Source organism: Octopus sinensis, linkage group LG10 (assembly GCF_006345805.1).
Source record: "Octopus sinensis linkage group LG10, ASM634580v1, whole genome shotgun sequence".
Taxonomy (NCBI): domain Eukaryota; kingdom Metazoa; phylum Mollusca; class Cephalopoda; order Octopoda; family Octopodidae; genus Octopus; species Octopus sinensis.
In genome coordinates, this window is record NC_043006.1 from 82401894 (window position 1) to 82424780 (window position 22887).

Here is a 22887-nt window from a genome sequence, read left to right on the forward strand (position 1 = left end):
TTTCATGCATGACTTTTTTTCTTCTTCTCTTGGTGGTGTTACCATTTTTGAGTAGTTGCAAGATCTGTGTGAAAAGTAGAATATATAGACTTTCAGATATTGATGAAAGAAGCTCCTTGTTTCCCATATTACGTTTTAGTCTACTCCCTGCCCTTCTTCTGCCCTTTCTGCAACTCCTTGCTTCTTTCTGACTGATTAGTGCCTGATGTATGTACATATGTGCATGCGTATGTATGTACCATGATTTACCGGGTTCAATCCTGTCACACTGCATCCAAGGCAAGTGTCTGTTATTCTCCTACCACAGTCTTGAGTCGGCCAAAGGCTTGCAAGTAAATATAAGGTCGACGGAAACTGTGTGGAATCCTGCCAGATCGATTGTGCCTGTAATCCAAACGTCTGGCCGTGTCACCCTCTATGTTAGACTGATTCTGCCTGAGGATTATGGCCAAGGGTTTGCATGATGTCTGTGGAATACTCAGCCATATACATGCGGATTCATTGAGTAGGTAGTTCAGTTAGTCAAACAACTGAATCTTCTTCATTGAAGCTGACAGAGATCCATTGCCACTGGCTTTTTTTGTTTGTTTGTGTGTGTGTGTGTGTGTGTGTGTGTGTGTGTGTATGAAGTTATTTTGTGTCTGTATAGGTGTCTACATACTGTTATGTATGCGATCTTGTTTATAGTTTGCTCTTGTTTGTGTGTTTGTTTGTTTTTTTTGTGTCTCCCTGGCTTGTATGTGCATATATTTGTGTTTACATCTGTTTATGTATATAATATATAAAACATGATATATGACATAAAAATGTATTATATATATATATGAATATATGTAATATGTGATACGTATATTTATATAATATATAATACAATTATATATTATATCTATGAATATATGTAATATATATATACTTACGTATAAACTCACATGCTTAAAAAATTGCTAATGAAAAGAACAAAATGATAACTATAAATATAAATAACATTAACAAACAAGGTCCAATTAATATTTGCACTAATTAACAAAACTGCAAACTTGAACATCTACCAAAAAGAAAAAAAAAAAGAAACTACACACACGTGCACACACATATAAAATATGTGCATGAGTGTGTCTATACGTATGTATATGTACTTGTATATGCATCTATATCTCCATGTATATATGTATATGCACACACACACACACACATAAACATATACTTGCTAACACATGCGCACACACACTCATGTATATTGTTTTGGGAGTTATTTCAATAATGATTTCTTTAATGAGTTATTTCAATTAATAAAACTATTAATTTTTCCTTCCATATTTTTTCCCTTTTGTAATTTTTTTTTTTTAAACTTTTGGATGTTTCTTATATTACATAACTTCATTTTGCACTCTCTCAGATTCCTTTTAACATACAGAAAATGGTAAATGAACAATTGGTATCATACTTCAAGATGTGGTTGTTAGAGTACTTGTGAGTGTGTGAGTGAGTATGTATGAGCACTTGAGAGAGAGAAGGGCTAAAGAGAGAGGGAGAGAGGAAAGTAGTATCTGTTTTCCTTTTTTTTTTTTTCTAAGGTTTGAAGATATTGCTGTTGTTATTCACACTAGTTTTAGTGTTCTCTTGTGTATCTAACCTATCGGGTAAGCAGTGTCATTTAGTATGATTAGTTAATGTAACATCTACTGATAGGTAAAATATATAGATTAGTATGTCTGTATGTGTATATAATATTAATGTTTGTTTTTATGTTCAGATCTAATAAAAGCAGTTCTACATTAATATGATAGGTTAGCCTATACTTTAGAAGAGTGTAAATTTAATATCCTTTTACAAAAATGTTGTTGACAGTGACTTTGAAACTTTGGCCAACTATGTGTGTATCTCTATCTTGTCTCTCTGCTTTATTTCCTGGTATATTTAAAGATGATTATAAATCAAAATATAAATAAGCATCTCATTATTCTTTGTTAGATGGAAGTAGTGGAGCTAAAGGAATATTTTGCTATCGTTTTACATACTCTTTCCCATGCTGCTATAAATTGGTCGTGTTTTATGGTCAGAATCCCTTCCTGGTGCCAAGCCTTTTGGTCACCCATTATTCTATGCAAGACACCTGTTCTAAATAAACTGGAACACACGTGTAGTGCTTAGGATCTAAGCATCCTTTGCTTAAGAAAATATACTTACAGTTTGGGCTGACAAAGTCCTCAGCCATCATCTGGCTTCTTCAAGCAGCTATAAAATTATGCGCTTTGTATACAGGCAGCCTTTTTTGATCAAGGTTCAATTTTTGTGATATATATATATTAAGTTATATATTCTCTTCTCTACCGAGACAGACTGTCAACTGAAATACAAATTAAATATTTGTGTCTCTGTACAGCTGGTTTATATCTACACTGGTTATTTTGGTTGTTTGGTATTGACACTACCAGCTGTTATCAATTGGAGGTTTCCAATAAACTATTTGTGGTTTATTTTCAGAATCTAAAAATTCTATCTTTCTCTGTTACTTGGTCTTTAATTTCTTTCTTATGCGGATCTAGGGTCAAATTTGTAGAAATGCGGGTGGAATGGTGTGTGACAGCTGTGTTCTCGAGGATCTGCTTCTTTCTGATGAAATAATTCTTTTCCATGTGTATCATCAATTGTTTCATCTTATTAATAAATTAGTTCCTTTTCTGATTTTTTTTTGTTTGTTTGTTTGTTTGTTGTTAGTTATATTTAGTTCTTTGATTGTTATGAGAAATTAATTGTTCAGTCCCTATGTAGGTGAGCTTTAGTTGTTATTGGTAGCATTATGTAAATCTTAAGAAAACTTACCTGCTTCATTTCTCTTATGAGATTGTATGTTGTGTGTGTTTTTAAAACCTTTCTCCTTTTAAAATTCTTATTTTCCTTTTTAATGTTTGTCGCTTCTGGTCAATCTCTTCATTTTTAATTAATTAATTTTTATTTTTTGTAACTTAATTTACTTCGAGGAATCCATACTTGTCGTAATTTTTCAGTATTTATTATATTTTATTTTCATTTCTTCAGGGTTTTGTTTTTCAGTGCATTTCAGTGATTTAGCCAGTCCTTAAATTCTGACATCACTATCACTGACTCTATTTTAGCTATAAAGTGGCAACTGTTACTAATTCAAGACCTCTGTTGTTATCAGCTAAGCTGACAGTTTAATCCAAGTGTCAAACTTTTGCTTTATATTTGGTCTGAGGGGCTACTCCATTGGTTTGAGACATTATTTCTTCTTAGGCTCAGTGATATTTTTTTAAAAAATGAAATAACTTTTCTAACTTGATCCAGTTCAGATGGTTTGGATACATAAAATGTTAGAATATTATTTCGATAAATGCTTGTAGCATTATGGATTAATTCAGTAAGTTGTGTGGTATGAAAACCACCTATTAAACATAAAGAGAAAGATTTAGTTCCTTTTTTCAGATTCAATAAACATTGATATATAAGTAAATATGTAATAAAAATGATAGATAAGGGGCAAAAACAAAGTAACATGTTTTTTTCACTATCTGGGTTGTGTACAATTTTAGAAATGTTTTTTACAATGTATAGATGAAGAAGACAGTGGATAGGCAGAAGAGATGTTGAATGGTATTTCTTTCCAGCCTTTTACATTCTGAGTTCAAATCCCAACAAGGCCAACTTTGCTTTTCATCTCTCCAGAGTTGATAAAAATTAAGTAAATTTTTGTTAATTGTAGTAGCAAGTGCACAAGATCCTGGGGTTCATGGCACGTAATATCAGTAAAACAGAATATTAATATTACGGAGATCTACCAGCATAGCAAGTGATTTGATCTGAGATCGTGTGCTGAAACGAAAACAATTGCAGTGTGGAAGGTGTTTGTAAGCCATTTAAGAAACACACAAAAGCCGTTCGATTCACTTATTTACAAATTAAACTTAAATGTTGAAGTGAATCAAACGGCTTTTGTGTGTTTTTTAAATGGCTTACAAACACCTTCCAGAATATTAATAGTATGGGGCTTAAGATTTTGAATGCATTCTGTGTGTATATACACACACACATTGATGTAATAGTAGTTTGGTAGGTTGCATTTTTTCTTCTGGTTCTTTGCATTCTGAGCTGGGTACAAAACCTGGATTCATGGTCTATGTATGCCATCATCAATGAATATATTTGATCTTTGGATTTGGATATATAAAAACTGGATGGTGTATTTGAAACTAACAGACAGTTATTTGTTTGTCCATTTTATCTTGGGTAATTCCTTTTGTAGCGAGGTTATCAAGTAACTTTAATAGAACTGTGTTACAATTTTTGTGCTAGGTGTAAAATAAAACCCAGGTTTAACGATTGGCACCAGATAACCAACTTGAAGGTTTGTGTTTTCTTCTCAACCTCTGGTGTTACATTGGGTCTAAGACACTTTAGGCTTATTTTATACTCATGTTTATACTCCGCTTATACTCATGTTTAAAAAAAGAATGCAATTATTATTACTATTATATTTAGGGTAGAACTGTTAGAGCATCAAACCAAATGCTTTGAAGTATTTGTTCAGGCTCTTTAGATTCTGGGTTCAAATCCTGCTGAGTTGAACTTTATATTTTATCTCTCCAAGTGACAGTTAATTACTGGGGATTGATTTAATCAACTAACTTCCTGTTTTCTCTCATTTTTTTCTTTGTGCCTATATTAGAAAAATTATAATTATTATTATGAATAGGATGGTAAGTGACAGAGAAAATGCTTTGCAACGTTCAGTTACTTTCTGGCTTCAAATCTTGCCGAGGTTGACTTTTCCGTTCATCTTTCGTGGATGGGTAGATGTAGATTGAATAACTTACCAATTAAGCATTGCTAAAATTTATTTCATCAACTAAACCCCTCTCTGTTCCTCCTCACCACCAAAATCTGTGTTCGTATGCTCATGTTAGAAACCATTCTTACAATCCTTATCCCTTTAACATTTAAACCAGCCATAGCCAGTCCAAATGTTCTACCTCTTCTATGTTCAAACTGGCTAGATCCAACTTTTCACACCTACCCTACAATGTCATTCTCAGAGTAAAATAATCACATCATTGAAAGACAATGCATGATTAATTCAGAACAATGTGAATGAATATGAATTACATTTGACAGAAAAATCTAGATGCTAAAGGGTTAATCATTCTATTATTTTGTATTTGGAACATTGCTTACATGAGGCAAAAAAAAAAACAAAAAAAACATAGCTCTAGATATCATCATCATCATCATCGTTATCATTTGTCTGTAGTAGCAGGTAGCCACCGCCTCATCAACCATTTTCAGGTTTCATAATCTATTGAGGTCCCATGGTTACTGGTAAGAATTTTAATCCTTAGGCAGAATTTGAACTTGGAACCCTTAAAAATGAAACAGATACCACCAGAGATCTCATTCAATGACACTCTAATATTTTCTTAATGAACTACCCCCTTCAAAAGGATGAAAGGTAAAGTTGGTCTCAACAGGGATTTGAACTCGCAGCACAGAAGCCCTGAACAAATAACATGAGGCATGCTATGCAACACTCCTAATGACTCTGCCAATTCACCACTTCAATATTTTATACAATGATGATTTATTAATGTGAATCTTCAAATTTGCATGGAAACTGCTTCTAAAAGAAAAGGAAAAAAATCAGAGATAGATTGGGATGAGGGGTAGGGTGTATACCTTTTTTTTTTTCCTTTACCATTCTAACCATCAATCACCTTCCGATTCTCTGACTGTATAGTATTTTGCATGGCAAAATGGATTTACATGCAACACAGCCAAAGTGTAAACCCTCTAATCTCTCTCTCTCTCTTCTCTTTTTCTCTCTCTTTCTATCTCTCTCTCTGAGAACTGGGAAATCACATCAGTTTCTAAACATCTAAAAATTAAATGAAAAAATAATAAACAAGCCAGTAATAATCACAGTAAATATATAAATTGCTTTTTTTTTCTTTCTTGGGGAATTAACGTGTGTGTGTGTGTGTGTATGTATATATATATATATATATATATATATATATATATACATACATATATATATGTGTGCTCACACACACACATTTGTTCATTTGTTTTACATCCGGATTTCCATGCTAGCGTGGGTTGGAGGAATATATATATATATATACACTCACACGCGTGCACACAATTATACGTACATATACACGTACATCCTGGGATACTATTATTGCCTTGTTGAATGACACTTCCTACTCCCATCCATCCTGCTCCCCCAACAACAAAACCAACAACAACAAGAAGTTGATATGTACCTACACTCCCCTATTTCTGTCCCCCCTGCTTCTCTTTTTTTAATTTCGAATGGTCAATTTATGATAAGAAAAGGAATTAACAAATTACAGAAACAGAAAGAATGAAAAACGAAAAAAAAAAAAAAATACAAACAACCAACCCTCAAGTAAAATATATATATATATATACATATATATACACACATATATATGTATATTAACAACAACAAAAAAGGAAAACCAACAATTTCTTAAACAAAATCCTGGCTACTGATTTTTTTAATGTCACTCAGAACCTCTGTGTGGAAATAAAAAAATAATCAAACCAACTTATCTGAGTTATTTTCATTCTCTGACAGATTTTTTTAATTGTCCATTGCTTTTTTATCTTGGTTTTTTAATATTTATTTATGAAGCTATTATTATTATCATCATCATCATTATTATTATTATTATTGCTTTTTTTTTTTGTCATATTCATAGCATGCAAATCGTTGCCTTATTATTATTATTATTATTACTATTCACCAGCTTCAGTTTAGTTTAGTAATATTAGTTTAATAAATCATGGTGGTGGCAGTGGTTGATTATTGGCAGAATTCATTCGAATGCATTTATTTTTTTTTTCTAAGTACTTAGCTACTGTCCTTTGTGTTTCAAATGCAAGTCTTGCTGATGTCAACTTTGCCTTTCATCTGTCTGATGGGTATTGCTAGTATAAAGTACCAGTCATATACTAGGTTCGACCTTGTAGACTATCTTCATTTCACAAATATCTGAGTCCACATGCCTATTAGTAATTGCTATTGTTGTCGTTATTATTGTGAGCTGGCAGAACTGTTAGCACACCGGGCAAAATGCTCAGCTGTAATTCATGTCTTCACATTCTAAGTTCAAATTCCGCCTAGGTCTATTTTTACCTTTCATCCTTTCTGGGTCATTAAAATATGTACTGTTAAGCGCAGGGTGGGTGGGTGTAATCAATTAGTTCCTTCCCCCAAAATTGCTGGTTTTGTGCCAAAATTTGAAACCATTATTAATAGGATGATAGATTGGCAGAAATGATATCATGTGAAACAAGATGACTTTTGGTATTTAGTTACATCTCTATTTGCTTTAAGTTCAAATCCCTCTAGGGTCAACTTTACCTAGTAGGATCAATAAAATATAAATACCAATTGAACAACGAGATCAGTTTGACTTCCTCTGAAAAGTTACTGGCTTTGTGCCAAAATTTGAAACCAAAATTATTATTATTATTAAGGCAGCAAGCTGGCAGAATCGTTAGCACACTGGATGAAATGCTTTGCGGTATTTCATCTGTCTTTACGTTCTGAGTTCAAATTCTGCTGAGGTCAACTTCGCTTTTCATCCTTTCAGGGTCGATATACGAAGCACCAGTGAAACGCTAGGGACAATGGGGTTGACTAGTCCCCTCCTCCTGGATTTCAGGCCTTGTGTGCCTATAGTAGAAAGGATTTTTATTATTAAGACAGCAAACTGGCAGAATTGTTCATGCATTGGGCAAAATGCTTCGCATTTCTTCCACCACTTTCGGTTCTGAATTCAAATCTTTGCTGAAGCTAACTTAGTCTTTCATTGTTCCATGGTTAACAAAATAAAGTACCAGTCAAGTACTGGGCCCATTATAATCAACTTAACTCTCCTTTCAAAATTTGCTGGCTTTGTGCCCAAAATTTGAAATTATTACTATTCAGTCAGTGAAGTTACAGATACAAAGTGTTTTAGAAAACATCTTTCCTAGAGACATAATACCAGATCAGCTTTAGACTAAAAGGTTGGTTTGAGCAAATTTTGTGAGTTGTAGCATTTAGTCCTTTCATCAAGTCATATAAATTCCAGCCAAATATATTGGTACTACATGAAAAGCACTGCTATATACTAGAATTCAAAAAACATTGGGGACAGTACAGGACAATATAATGTGGGGTTACATAAAATGCATGTAAAAAGTAAAAGATTAGAAAAATATAAATTTTAACAAATAATTCCCCAAAAGAGGGAGATTGCTTAGAGTTGCTTGTGGAAATCTCACAAGACCACTAGGGCAAGTACCCTCTCTACATGTCTACAGGTGCATGTTTAGAATAGGGCCATTCACTCAGACCATTCTTGCTACATTCACCCACCTTTCAACAAAATTGCTGAGGATTTTCTTTGATTCTGTGCAACAACAGTAATAATTGTGAAGCAGGAGTATAGTCAATAGAACTGATACTTATAAAATATTAGATTTGTATTCCATAAACTCCTCACCAGTCACCAAAATATATCGACTTTGGTGGATCTTGAACTCACAGCATAAGAGGAACAAAGTTAAATACAGTAAAACTAGATATTATCTCTGGGAGACTGACAATACAATAATAAGGATTCATATTGCAGGCACAAGAACACTTGATTTAGCCCTTAAGCATTCAGGTTATTCTGTCAAATGTAATTCTTATTTATTCACTTTGTTTTGGATTACTCATGCATTATCTTGTAGATTTGAAATTTTTATGATGTGATTGTTCATTTTTAGATTGATATAGGGTAGGTGTGAGAGACAGGATCTGGCCAGTTTGAACATGAAAAGAATATTTGGGGTGGATATGCTAACGGGTTAAAGAATGGATGGTATAATTTGGTATTCATGTGTTTGTTTTTTTTAATTGTTTTCAGTGGTATTATTCTTTCATAAATGCATAAAATTCTTATTTGTATAATTAATTTAATTGCATAATTTTCCAATTGCCTTGGTTTCTTTGTGGGAACACTGTACATTGAGTTAATGGTCTCGAAAATTTTGTTCAAAATAAGATGGGTACTTAATAAATTAAATAATAATAATAATAGTAATAATGGTATCAAATTTTGGGTCAAGATCAACATTTTTTAGTGAGAAGGGGTTAGTTGATTACATTGACCCGAGTACTTGGCTGTTACTTTATTTTATTGATCTGGAAAGCATGAAAGGCAAAGTTGACCACGATGAATTTTGAACTCGAAACAAAGAACAAAGAAATGCTACTAAGTATTTTTACCAGTTCACCACCCTAATAAAAATAATAATAATTTCTTAAAGAGGTACAATGATAAAAATTTTGTGATTAAATCTACCCCTGTGCTTGACTGGGATTTTATTTTAATTCCTCCCACCTCTTCCTCAGAAGTTAACCATGACAGGGTTTGAACCCAGATTGTAAATAGATGTAACTAAATACCATAAAGCATTTTTTCCACCGCTTTGATGATTCCCTCAGTTTATTTTCATGCATACCGTAATATATTTGTAGAGATGGCTTTTCAAACCTACAGGGGTGAGAATGAGGGGGGAAAGTAAAGACATTTAGTTCAATATATATATATATATATATATATATATATATATATATAATGTCCTTCCTTTCTTGATCTCTCCTTGAGAAATCGTAGGGACACTGTCATGACATGCAGTGTGTCTTGGGCATTTTAAACCTTACAGAGCTCATCCTTTTCCTTATCTAAATACAGTCATTTTCTTTTAGAGAGAAACAAGAATTCAGCTAATTATATTTCATTTTAGTATTTGGAATTAAGCTAATTAGGCATATTAAAAGAAGGAAAATGAGTTTTACGAAAATCTTTGTTCTGAGGAATTACAGCCGTGTTTCGTGGTCTGCTACCACAACAGCTCCTTTATAAGATCCAGTTAGCTCAAGACATCATTAGCTACAGACTGAGTTCAAATTCCACTGATGTCAACTTTGTCATTTATTTTTTGGGGGTAGGGTAGATATATTCAACTATATCCATCACCAATTTCAGGCCTTGTGCCTTCATTAACACACTGTCATCTTGTGTCAAAGAGTTGATTAATTAAAAGAATTAGGTAACTAGTTTACACCTTGTTAAATGCTATTAGTACTTGAGATGTTGGTGTATTGCTTGTGGTATTGTTTACCTCTGTTGTGTTCAGTTTGTTCGCTTTTTACTAATGCTGTGGTTATTGTGCTGTTCAACAAGTAGCAAGGTTTGAAATTTGCGCATGCGCGCGTGCACAAACACACATGCAATACAGCACAATACAAGACACACACTAGCCATTGTTAACAAATTCTCATCATTTTCCCCCCTACTTACAAAATAAATTCCATCCTTCTACTTTTCCATTTGTTGAGCTACTCAACTTGAGTCTTACTTAAGCAAAACCTGTCATGTATAGAAATAACTGTTTTTCCCTAAGTCAATCCTGATTGAGGAGATCTATGATCAACGGCATTCCAGCTGGGACCATCACTCCATCATGTGGCATTTATTCCAGGTCTCTGATTTCAAATCCCACCTAAATCAACTTTGTCCTTGGATATTGATAAATACAGGGAGTTCTGTTTTTGTCTCTCTCTTTCCAAAATTGTTATTTTGCACTGTGAGAAGGGTTGTAGGAGACTACAGACAGTGTCCCTTTCTCCCCAAAATTGAACATTTGAGTGAGGGGGCCTAGAGATCACCTCTTATAGAAGAACCGATATGTTCTGGAACCATTAAAAGGGTAGCTGCATGGAATTGAAATAAACAAGAAGTAGGGCTACATTATCTAATGTATCCTTATTTAATCCTTTGGGGATTTTTTTACCATATTCTTGCTGAAATACACTGCTTTTGTTTCAATTAAGCTTGAAAATAAAGAACTAATCAAAATGACTTTGTAATTACTTAGCTGGTGTTTGGAACTGAAATTAGTCTGAAATTTTGTTGGATGGTTTAAATTTAGATTACTTTAAGACAAAGTTTGTGTTATAAAACTAGGGATAATCTCAAGCAATAGGTATTAAGAAAGTATAATAGTTTTGATTTGTAGGAGCCTTAGTTGTTGGCTGCTATTTCTAGTAAGTCAGCCACTGCACAGAGGCTCCATCATTGGCTCATAAAGAGGAAGTAGTTGATTGAACACACAAGCAAGCCACAAATCCAATACCTCATTCATAGAGCTTTGAGTGCTGTTCGTAGCTGTGGTCCTCTCTTGTCCTTACAGTAGGCTCACTGTCCTAGAATGCAATTATCTTAAAAATATAGTTGCCATCATCTTGAAAACAGATCGTTGAATGAATTTTGACTGCTTCATTTAAGTCAGAGATCAAACAGCCATCTGAAAGTTCCTTGATTGGTTCAATTAATTTATTATCTAAGTTTAATTATGGCTTTATGTATTATAGGATAAAATTCTTAATTTAAGCTTATATTTGCTTTCATTTTTTGGCGGTGCCCCCCCCCCCTCGCCATTTTATTTAAAAATAAAAATAAAATTTTTTCTTAGTTTTCTTTTGTTTTTGATTTGTTTTATTCAAATACATTTATTATTCGTTTTTTTACCTTTTCTTTTGTGCGTTTTTTACAAACATTTTGAATATGCCTGATAATAAAAAAAGTTGTTTGGGTAAATTAAGGTTAAGAATAAAATGTATTCAGTTGAAATAACTCCCTAAACACACACAGCTTCTATGCACCACAACACAAATATTTCTTCATAAATTCAATATCTTTTTAAAAGGAAATGTTTCTTGTGAGAATGGGGCTATGAGTGATAAAGAAGTTTGATGGAGAAAAAGGATGTGTTTGTCTTTTTTGTTTGGTAATCCTTATGTTTTTGTGAGTTTTTTTTTTTGCACTAAATCTTAAGTACAGAGAGCTAAATACGCATGTAAATGATTGAAAATTAATTCTTTTAAAGTAAGAAAATAATTAAAAGTGTTTGTATTTGGTTTGCAACATTCTTGATATGAACTTGTGCATTGAAACAGATTTTGCTGTCTCTCAGGATGGGTCATCATGCCAATAGCAAAAACATGCACTGGTTTGACATCACTTCTTGTTAATTGTCAATTCTAAGGTGGCAAGCTGGCAGAATCATTAGCACGCTGGGCAAAATGCTTAGCAGTATTTCATCTGTCTTTACGTGAGGGTGACTTTGCCTTTCATCCTTTCAGGGTTGATAAAATAAGTACCAGTTATGCACTGGGGTCGATATAATCAATTTATCCCCTCCTCCGAAATTGCTGGCCTTGTACCAAAATTTGAAACCAGTATTATTTGTCAATTCATTAACATTTATCCAATTAGCTACCTGGTTTTTGGAATAATCATTTGGTCAGTGAATCAATCAGCTAGGTTTGTCAAATTCCTCTTATTGCCATTTGTGATCTTGGAGTAGAGAAGGTATATCGTTGATTAGGTCAAAGATGACAATGAAAGGACTTTGACAAACCTAGCTGATGGGTTGATTGACTGACCAATTAAACAATAGATTTGTTAATTGGGTTAAATGCTAACAAATGGACTGATGATAATAAAAGAAGTGAAACAGAACTAGTGTGTGTGTTTATTATTGACATAATGACCCTCTCAAGGTACAACAAAATAAATAAAACTTATGCATTTATAAACATGATTTCTGAGCATAAAACTGTTTCCAGCTACTTATGCATGCTTAGCTTTAGTGTAAAAAAAAAAAAGAAAAGAAAAAACATAAGGACAACCAACATTTTTATTGTTTTGAAATGTTTATTACAAGTAAGTATAATGAGTTCTTTGGGTTTATTCCATTAAAACTGCAACTGGTTGTTTGATCTAACACTTTATTCTTTCCATCACCATCACTTCATTGTCTGTGTTTCTCTTCTTTTACACCACAGTAATCCCTCGTTATAATGTGGTTTATTATTTAAGCTTAAATCAATTTCTCCGTAGCGTTGTTTTGCATTTATAATAAAATAAATATATGCAAATTATGAAAATAATTTTTTTAAAAATATACAGTACACTACTGTTTGTACTTTGTGGATTTTTACCTATTGGGGTGGGGGTGGAACATAACGCCCATGCTAGTTGAGGGATTGGTGTATTTTTACATAAACATTCTATGTGCAAGGACATATATTTAGTAGTATAAACAGGATAAACAGAACTCAAAACATGTACATGCATACATATATATATATATCATTATCATCATCATCGTTTAACATCTGCTTTCCATGCTAGCATGGGTTGGACTATTTGACTGAGTACTGGCGAACCAGATAGCTGTATCAGGCTCCAATCTGATCTTGCAGAGTTTCTACAGCTGGATGCCCTTCCTAACGCCAATCACTCCAAGAGTGTAGTTGGAGCTTTTACGTCCCATCGGCACGAGGGCCAGTCAGGCAGGACTGGCAAAGGCCACGCTCAAATGGTGCTTTTTATGTGCCACTTGCACAGGAGCCAGTCCAGCAGCACTGGCAACAACCTCGCTCGAATGTTTTTTTACGTGTCACCTGCACAAGTGCTAGTAAGGCAACGCAGGTAATGATCACACCCGAATGGTGTTTTTAACATGCCATCGGCACAGAGGCCAGCTTGTTGTTCTGGCAGCGATCTCACTCGTATGGTACTCTTAGTGCAGCAGAAATCAGTGACTCAAGGGCCAAGTGTTTCGTGCATGGCTATGCTCTCAGCTCTTGAGTCACTTCTACCAGTTAAAATATATATATATATAAGTTGTATTTGAAATTAAAATTTAGGTAGGGGATTTTAAGGTGTAGTTATAGGAATGTCATTGTAGTGTGCCTGCTGAGCATGTTCACTGCTTGCGGCTACCAGGCATCATCTGGGGTAGTGCATCTTCATATATGAATTAGAAGGAACTCGAGGGATATAAACAATATCAAACGCACATATAGAAGGCATGTGTTTTGCTAGTTTGTGGACTTGATGCAAGTTATCCTACTTGTCTATGACTTCCAGGCTTTTTAACACCAGGTCCATTGTAGTAAAGACTGTTTGCCAACATAACATGGCAGTCCTGGTTTAGGACTAATGTTGCTGTAATTTAGCCCCAGGAGACATCGTCTCCAGCTGGCTATATGATATGATCTGTGTCCTTATATTTTCATACAAGGGCATCTAGCATCCCCACTTGTTTTGAGCTGAGTGAGGATGCTAGATTCCCTTGTTTGAAAATATAAGGACACAGATCGTGTTGTATAGCCAGCTGGAGACGATGTCTCCTGGGGCTAAATTATAGCAACATTAGTCCTAAACCAGGACTGCCATGTTATGTTGGCAAACAATCTTTACTACAAAGAACTGTTGCTGAATATCTCACGTTGTGAGATTTAAAAATAGTAATTTAGCAGGTGCATTGATGAGAATATATTCTCTTACATCTATAAGTACAACTTACTAACTAGCAGAACACATGCCTTGTGTATGTATGTTTGATATTCATCATCATCATCATTTAACGTCTGTTGTCCATGCTGGCATGGGTTGGATGGTTTGACCGGGGCTGGAAGGCTGCACCAGACTCTAGTCTGATCTGGCATAGTTTTCTACAGCTGGATGCCCTTCCTAATGCCAACCACTCCAAGAGTGTAATGAGTGCTTTTAGATGCCATTTGTGTGACATTGTGTGTGTATGTATATACACATATCATCATTGTTTAATGTTTTGACTAGAGCTGGGGAACTGCACCAGACTCCAGTTTGATTTGGCATGGTTTCTATTGCTAAATGCCCTTCTTAGCACCAACCACTTTACAGAATGTGCCGGGTACTTTTACATGTATATATATATATATATATATATATTTAACATACATATGTCTACACACAAATGGATATGTGAGAGCACACAGACGTATACAACCACACCCATTTATACATGCCTATGTATTAAGTTTTAATGGTATGGAATGGATGTTATCAGGACAGAACAATGTGTGATTAAAAGACACTTAGAACCTTCAAAGTTACAATGGCTGTAAAGTTTTTTAATTTCTTGGGTAACCAGTCTCCAGGGCAACTACTCAGTCCATTATTCTACTTGTTGCATTGCACTCTGGGATACAGCGCATAACCCTGTTTGCTTCATTGCTGCATTCCTTCATTCGATCACTCTGCATGATGTAAGAACTAGGCTCCAGTTCTGTGGTTTAGTGTTTGCATTTTCCCGAGGCTTGCTGCATGTTTAGTTACAAATGAATTTCATTTTCTTGATTATTTTCTTCTCATAACATTGTCATTTCATTTAATGCCTGTCTTTGCATTTTTGAGATCAACTAACAAACCTATAGGAAAGGGGTACCAATACCATCATTATCAGCAGCATTTTATGTGCACTTTCGCTTGCTAGAATGAGTTGGACAGATTATCACAGTTTGAAACAGTTCTTATTCAGTGTTACTACCCACCTAGACATATTTATTTCTTTACTACCCACAAGGGGCTAAACACAGAGAGGACAAACAAGGACAGACAAACAGATTAAGTCAATTATATCAAACCCAGTGCGTAACTGGTACTTATTTAATCGAGCCCGAAAGGATGAAAGGCAAAGTCGACCTTGGCAGAATTTGAACTCAGAACGTAGCGGCAGACAAAATACCGCTAAGCATTTCGCTCGGCGTGCTAATGATTCTGCCAGCTCGCCGCCTTCTACCTAGACATATTAATGACCATATCATTACCTGGGTTAGACTGATCAATAGGTAGTTATTATTCAGCATTATTACCCATCTAAACATGTTAAGGTTTCTTGTCTCTACTCGTTAATAATATCAACTCCTCCAACATTATGCAAATATCACAGACAAGCCTGAATATTCTTTTCGCAAGTAGTTGGTTCATAGACTAGTTGGGGTGGAGGACAAAATACTTTGTAGTATTTATTAATTGCTAGAAAGGACCCCACATTTCGTTATAGAACTACAATATGCTACCGGTTATAGTAAAGGCGTATTAGACAATACTGTGTTAGCAGTGCAATTCTGTCACTTTTTAAAGTGATCTCTACAGATTTTCTTCAGAAACTAGAGCCAGCACCAAAGGTTACAACTATTTTGGTCCCATAATAAAATACTGTGTCCCTACCAGATGTAAATATGCACATACCAGTTGCTCAGAACATGCTTAACATGTAAAATTGTATAGTACTGCTTAATTCAGTGGCTATTTAAGCAATGTATTCGTAGATGGTTAATGGCTTAGATATGGACTGAAAAAAGGGCAAAAACTCTTGAAATATCCATATACAGCCATTACTATTTTTCTGTCTTCAATCACATTGTTTACATAGATGTATTTTACTCTTTTATATGTTTCATTCCTTTGACTGCACCCATGCTGGAGCACCACATTTAGTCAAAGAAACTGACCCCAGGACTTATTCTTTTTAAGCCTGGTGCTTATTCTATTGGTCTCTTTTGCCAAACTGCTAAGTTTTGGGGGACATAAACGCACTAACATCGATTGTCAAGTCCCTCTGACATTTAAATGGGGATGTAAATAATCATCGTTGTCATCATTATAATTATAGTTCTAAAGTCTTTTTTTTGTGCAGGTATAGGCTAGAGAAGTTAGTAGTATTACATATTACCATCATTCACCTTGGGAAAGTCATGTTATTAGATCCAGCTTTCTAGATATTAGTAAAATTTTAAAAAAAAATTTTTTTTTAACATCACTTAAAGCATGAAAGTCTGGCATGAATGCCTTTACCATATTTTGCCTGACCAGAAACTAAACAACAACTAGACTATTTGATTACATATGGATGGGTAATAGGCAAAGTTGACTCCATTAGGATCTGAGCTTGTGACCAACAGGGTGAAATATTATAAATATTTAATTTTGTATCAGCTTGGTTATCTGTCTTTCTTCATTATATGACATTTGGTATTAAGGAAAAAATAAACCCTGAAGGCTCATAGTATTAGGATGTTAAACATTTTCCTTATAAGAGTTGCATTTAGCATCATCCCTTAACAGACTAAACGCTTAAGGCTCAGTAGTTGCATTCTGAATAGGCACAAAGACAGTTTCATATGAACGAGATGCAGTCATTTGCATTAACACCATTATATAACTGGTATTGATTTTATAAGAATCCAGAAAGGTAGACAGCAGCAAAGTCAGACTTGACAGGATTCAGTGTTTGCAGCTGTTTCTGCAAAAGTGAATTTGAAATAATAATGGTTTCTGATTAAGACATGAAGCCAACAGTTTTGAGGGGAGGGACCATTGGTTCCAGTACTTGAGTGGTATTTTATTTTATCAACCCTCAAAGGAAGAAAAGCAAAGTTGACCCTGGCAGGATTTGAACTCAGAATGTACAGTGCATAGGAGTGGCTGTGTGCTAAGTAGCTTGCTTACTAATCACATGGTCCTGGGTTCAGTCCCGCTGTGTGGCACCTTGGGCAAGTGTCTTCTACTATAGCCTCGGGCTGTCCAAAGCCATGTGAGTGGATTTGATAGACAGAAACTGGAAGAAGCCCGTCATATATGTATGTGTGTGTCTGTGTTTGTCCCCCCCCCCAACATCGCTTGACAACTGATGCTGGTGTGTTTACGTCCCCCATAACTTAGCGGTTCGGTAAAAGGGACCAATAAAATAAGTACTAGGCTTACAAAGAATAAGCTCTGGAGTCGATTTGCTCGACTAAAGGCAGTGCTCCAGCATGGCCACATTCAAAATGACAAACAAGTAAAAGAATGCCAGAGTAAATATGGTATGGTATTTTTCTCTGGTGCTCTAACATTATTGCCAGCCCATCATCTTAATAATGCGTATCAGATTTTGGCACAAAGTCAACAATTTTAAGGTGAAGGGGTTAATCAATTACATTAGTACTTAATTTATTGATCTGTGAAAAGATGTAAGACAGAATTGACCTCAGTGGTATTTGAATTCAAAAACATAAAAAACTAGAAGAAATTCCACTCAACATTTTTTTGTGATGCTTTGACATTTCTATCAGTTTACCATCTTTATGATAAAATTAGATGAATGAAACAAAAACTGTTGATAGTCTTGTGTTGATAAATAGTAAAGATATAAAAATCTGTCATGACCAATGCCAGTGTCACATAACTGGCACGTAAAATACACCCTTTGAATGTTAGGGAATATGCTTGAGAAGTCCTGTCAAGCCAAGTGAAATTGTAGTCATGGCTGATGCCAGTGTTGCATAAATGGTTCCAATGCCAGTGGCACATAAAAAGCACTCTTCAAACTTTGGGCCTCATGCAGGCAGTGACAGGTGACCGAGACCTTTGGCAATATACTGTGCTTGAGAAGACCAGTCAAGCCAAATGAGATCATAGTCGTGACCAATGCTGGTGTTTTGTAGCTGGCACATAAAAGCACCCACTACACTCTTGGAGTGATTGACACTAGGAAGGGCATCCAGCTGTAGAAATCATGCCAAATTAGATAGGAACCTGGTGCAGCCGACCAGTTTTCAGTCAAACCATCCAACCCATGGCAGCATGGAAAGCAGATGTTAAATGATGATGATAAATTGTCCCATAAAAAAGTTTGGTGAGGAAAATCGTATTGCTATGAAGAATTCTAACAATTTGGTGGGTTGACAGGGATCAGCTAAATCCTTTGTCAGAGAGAGTGGTGAAATGTTTACTTACTATACTAAATAAATAGATAAGGAATAGTAAGAGTATTTTTGACCCTGATTTAGTACTTCAAATGTTGCTTAGTCTGTATCATTGTACTTATCCTTTATTGTAGTTGTCAGTGATGATGATGATGATGATGATGTATTTCCTTTTCATTATTTCTCATCTTTCTTAGTAAGATGTATCAATACTTCCTCTTTTAGCAGTTTTTGTCTTGGCTTTCATTTCTTCATTTCCATAGAGGACTAATTTAGTTTTTCCTTCTTCAAATATGCATGATGCTGCAAAATGCGAGACCTTCAATGGCAGTTAATACCTCATCTTCAATCATTCACAGATGTTAGTTTGAACATAATTACCCTTGGATATAAGTTCTGTACAGTGTCTTGACTTTTATTTGCATGATAATATCAAAGAGGTATATATAGTTATATGCAGCATTTAATAAAACCCGAAAGTTATTAACTCCTTAATTCTAATATTAAGTAAATGATTTAATCAGAACACACTCAAGGAATCTTGTATCACAATATTTAAAACTCTTATCAAAATATATAAAATGCCAAATGTTTTCTAACATTTCTTTCTACTCATTAGCTAAAGGTGATGGTATTTGCTTAATTTAATCTGTATGTGGCACTATGGCTAGACTCACACTTTTAATTTTAACTTACTACAAGAATAATTAAAATTATCTGCTGTCTCTTTGTGTTACAGAGGAAACGACCCCTGTAAAACTCTCTTGTTAAGTCTGACATTCATGCAGGATGGTTCTTGTCTAAGGTTAGCATTATATAATTAACATTATACTTGACACAGGTTAATAAAAATATATCAGAAAAAAATTATTGTACATCAAAGAGTAAAATAATAACAGTATATTGGTTTGATTCTATGCTGATCTTATTTCTAATGAATTACACTGTCTATAGGTTTAATTTTATTTTTAAAATAGGCAAAAATTGATGCTAGGGATTGATAAGGATTGTAGTTAGTTTGTTTTTTTTGCTTCCAACAGCTCGATTACTGTTAGAATCTAATTTTCTTCGGGGCTGCTCTATAATCTATCGGGTTAGTGAAATTATTCTTAGGCCTGATCTATATTTAATAACTGTCTTTGGTTTTTGGAGGATTAATTTCTTGAAAGTTGGCTATCCTTGTAAATATCCAAGTTGCTTGTCACAGTAAGTAAACTCTCCCCTTGGTAAACTATTCTTTCTTTTCTAGTCTTTGATGAAGTATTTCATATTTTCTCTAATGCTTCTGTGACTATATTTCTGTTGGAATATAGTCACTCTGCTTTTATTTCAGTTAGTTTTGAAAATAATGAATGTAGTGAAATAACTTTGTCATCAGTAATCGGGTGTTTGAAGAATATTTTCAAATGAAATCTTGGCGCAAGGTTTTACTTTAGACCACTTTAACCCTTTGACTACCATATTTCTGTTGAAATACACAACCTTTCTTTTGGTTAATTTTGAAAATAAAACGTTTAGTGAAATAATTTTGTCATTATAAATCTGCTGTTTGAAACATAAATTAACATGAAATTTAGACATTTTAATTTAGGCCACTTTAAAACAAGAAATTTGTATCTTAGAACCAGGGACAGTCATGATGAGTTGCTATCAAAAGGTTTTACCAAAACAACAGCAGGCACAGAATCACATTAGTTATTTTAGAAATTTTCAACTGGAGAGAGAAAAAAAAGTGTTTAATTTGTAAAATCCATAATATTAGGAAGAACCCAAAACTCAAACATTTGAAGAATAAACTAAACAAAAACAGCATCAACAGATAAGGTAATTGTAAAAATCAAAAAAAAAAAAATACTAGAGAACTTAAAAGAAAGAATTTGGTTAACATTTTTTAATATCTCCATCTTATAAATACTTTACTAAGTTCTAGTTAACTGAAGTCTTTTACTCAGAACTTCTATCAATCTTTAGAATGAACATACATATATTCATCATCATCATCATCATTTAATGTCCGCTTTCCATGCTGGCATGAGTTGGACGGTTTGACAAGAGCTGGTATGACCAAGGGGCCTCAGCTTGCTCCAATATCTGTTTTGGCATGGTTTCTACAGCTGGATGTCCTTCCTAATGCCAACCACTTTACAGAGCGTATTGGGTGCTTTTTACATGGCACCAGTACCTGTATCAATTCTGCTGTGGTAAATGAGTTTTCTTGAGAACAGCAGGACACTGGCTGTAAAACTTAAAAGAGGTTACTGCATAATTTATGAGTTATCTACTCTTGCAGCATGCAAAAACTGTCTTCTGTTGATAAGTTTTCTTCTCTGTAGGGCATTGCTAGCTGCTTACTTCCTCAGATTTTGGTCTTATACATGCAAAGATAGCTTAGGCTTGACAGTTGTATGCTCCATAATCCCTTGTCATGAACTTTTTGTTCTTGGCATTTATAAATATGCATTCTACAATCAACAATTGAAGTTTTTCTTGTATGCTGTTGGAAATATACCTTCAAATTTTTAAGTAGTTGAATTCACCACTGAATTCTTTTCAGATTTCATTTTTTAGGAACAGATGAAATGTTTTAAAATTTGGTTAATTTAGATCTTCTTCCAGCAAAACTCCATGTATGCAAATCAAAATAGCCACCTGTGCATCATACTAAATCTATTCACATCATCAAAAGGCATGATGTTGTAAAATTGTTTGAGGTAAATCTCTTGTGTTAAAAACAATATATATATTTTTTTCTTTACTACCCACAAGGGGCTAAACACAGAGGGGACAAACAAGGACAGACACACAGCTTATATCGACCCCAGTGCGTAACTGGTACTTATTTAATTGACCCCAAAAGGATGAAAGGCTAAGTCGACCTTGATGGAATTTGAACTCAGAACGTAACGGCAGACGAAATACGGCTACGCATTTCGCCCAGCGTGCTAACATTTCTGCCAGCTCGCCACCTGGAGCAAGGTGAATATTACCACTGCAGTGAGTAACAAGTCTATGAAGAGATTTTATCTCAGACAAGTCCACAGCATCATGCCTTATAATGGCATGCATACATTTAGTATGATACACAGATGGCTTCTTCAGCAGTATTTTCATCAGGAAAATTTCCTATAGACTTAAGAAACCAAAAAAAAATTAGTTGTTATATTTGTATCAATATTAGTCCTAGAAGAAATTACATGTGTTTTTAGAATTTTTTTTTTTTGTTCTTTTATTTTGTGCTTACATATCGGTTGAAATCTGAAATTTTAATATCAGGATGGGACCAGTGCTGAAACTTCACATTCGCGGCAAATTGGACCTACGATTCACACATGAGGAATTTTATGTACTGGACAATAAAAGAGCAGCAGAAAGAAATAAGAAAATAAAGTGAGAAAGCAAAGAAAGTGAACACACGTTATACAAAAGAAAATCCCAAAACTTTGCTTATACATACATGGTATATACATGAAATGCATATATGATATATACATACACACATATATACATACATACATATATATACATACATATATATATATATATATATATGATAAATACATAATATATATATATATATATATATATATAGATGATATGTATATGTATATATGAAAAATACATAATATATATGTGCGTGTGTATATATATATATATTATATATATATATATATATATTGGTTACTTCCAATGAGTTGGTTAAGCTGAAAAGTGACTGTTTTAGTGTATTATTCACTAACTTTGAACATCAGTCTAGACATGACTGATTAATTAATAATAATAAGTGTAAAACTAATACTAATCATCATGAAAAATTTTGCATGTTTTTTTTTTTTATCCCTTGGAAATTTGAGAAATATTTTCAAGTCACCAACATCCTTAAACAAGCCTTTCTTTTTTTTGTTTTTGGGTTTTTTTCCTGGTTCTGGTTAATTTTTAAAATGTTTCCTTCAATAAAAGATAGAAAAACTTTATTTTGGAACTTTTGTGTGTTATTTCTTTACATCCATTTCATAAAGAGTCGTAAATAGCAGTCTAAAATATTTCAATGGTGATAGTTGTAAATGGATTCTTATAAATGTAATTCTTAGGCAAAACCAGTATTATACAGTGTTTAACCCTTTTGTTACCATATTTCTATTGAGATACTCTGTCTTTGCTTCAATTAATTTTGAATATAATGAAGAATTTAGTAAAATAACTTTGTCCTTATTAATTGA

At 34.0% G+C, this 22887-nt stretch overlaps 1 protein-coding gene and 1 long non-coding RNA gene across 2 annotated transcripts in view; both read left to right on the forward strand.

The window, feature by feature from the left end:
- LOC115216794 (protein RER1) overlaps positions 1–22041 on the forward strand; it is an 84448-nt gene extending 62407 nt beyond the window's left edge. The window contains exon 8 of the mRNA XM_036506858.1: positions 21944–22041. Coding sequence (XP_036362751.1) covers positions 21944–22003 — 60 coding nt within the window. The 3' untranslated portion in view covers positions 22004–22041. The remainder of the gene's footprint in view (positions 1–21943) is intronic.
- On the forward strand, positions 1231–21237 carry LOC118765188. The gene is made up of 3 exons (XR_005001053.1): positions 1231–2045; positions 7342–7351; positions 21225–21237. It is a non-coding gene; the product is annotated as an uncharacterized LOC118765188 (long non-coding RNA).
- Positions 22042–22887: the final 846 nt, after the last annotated feature.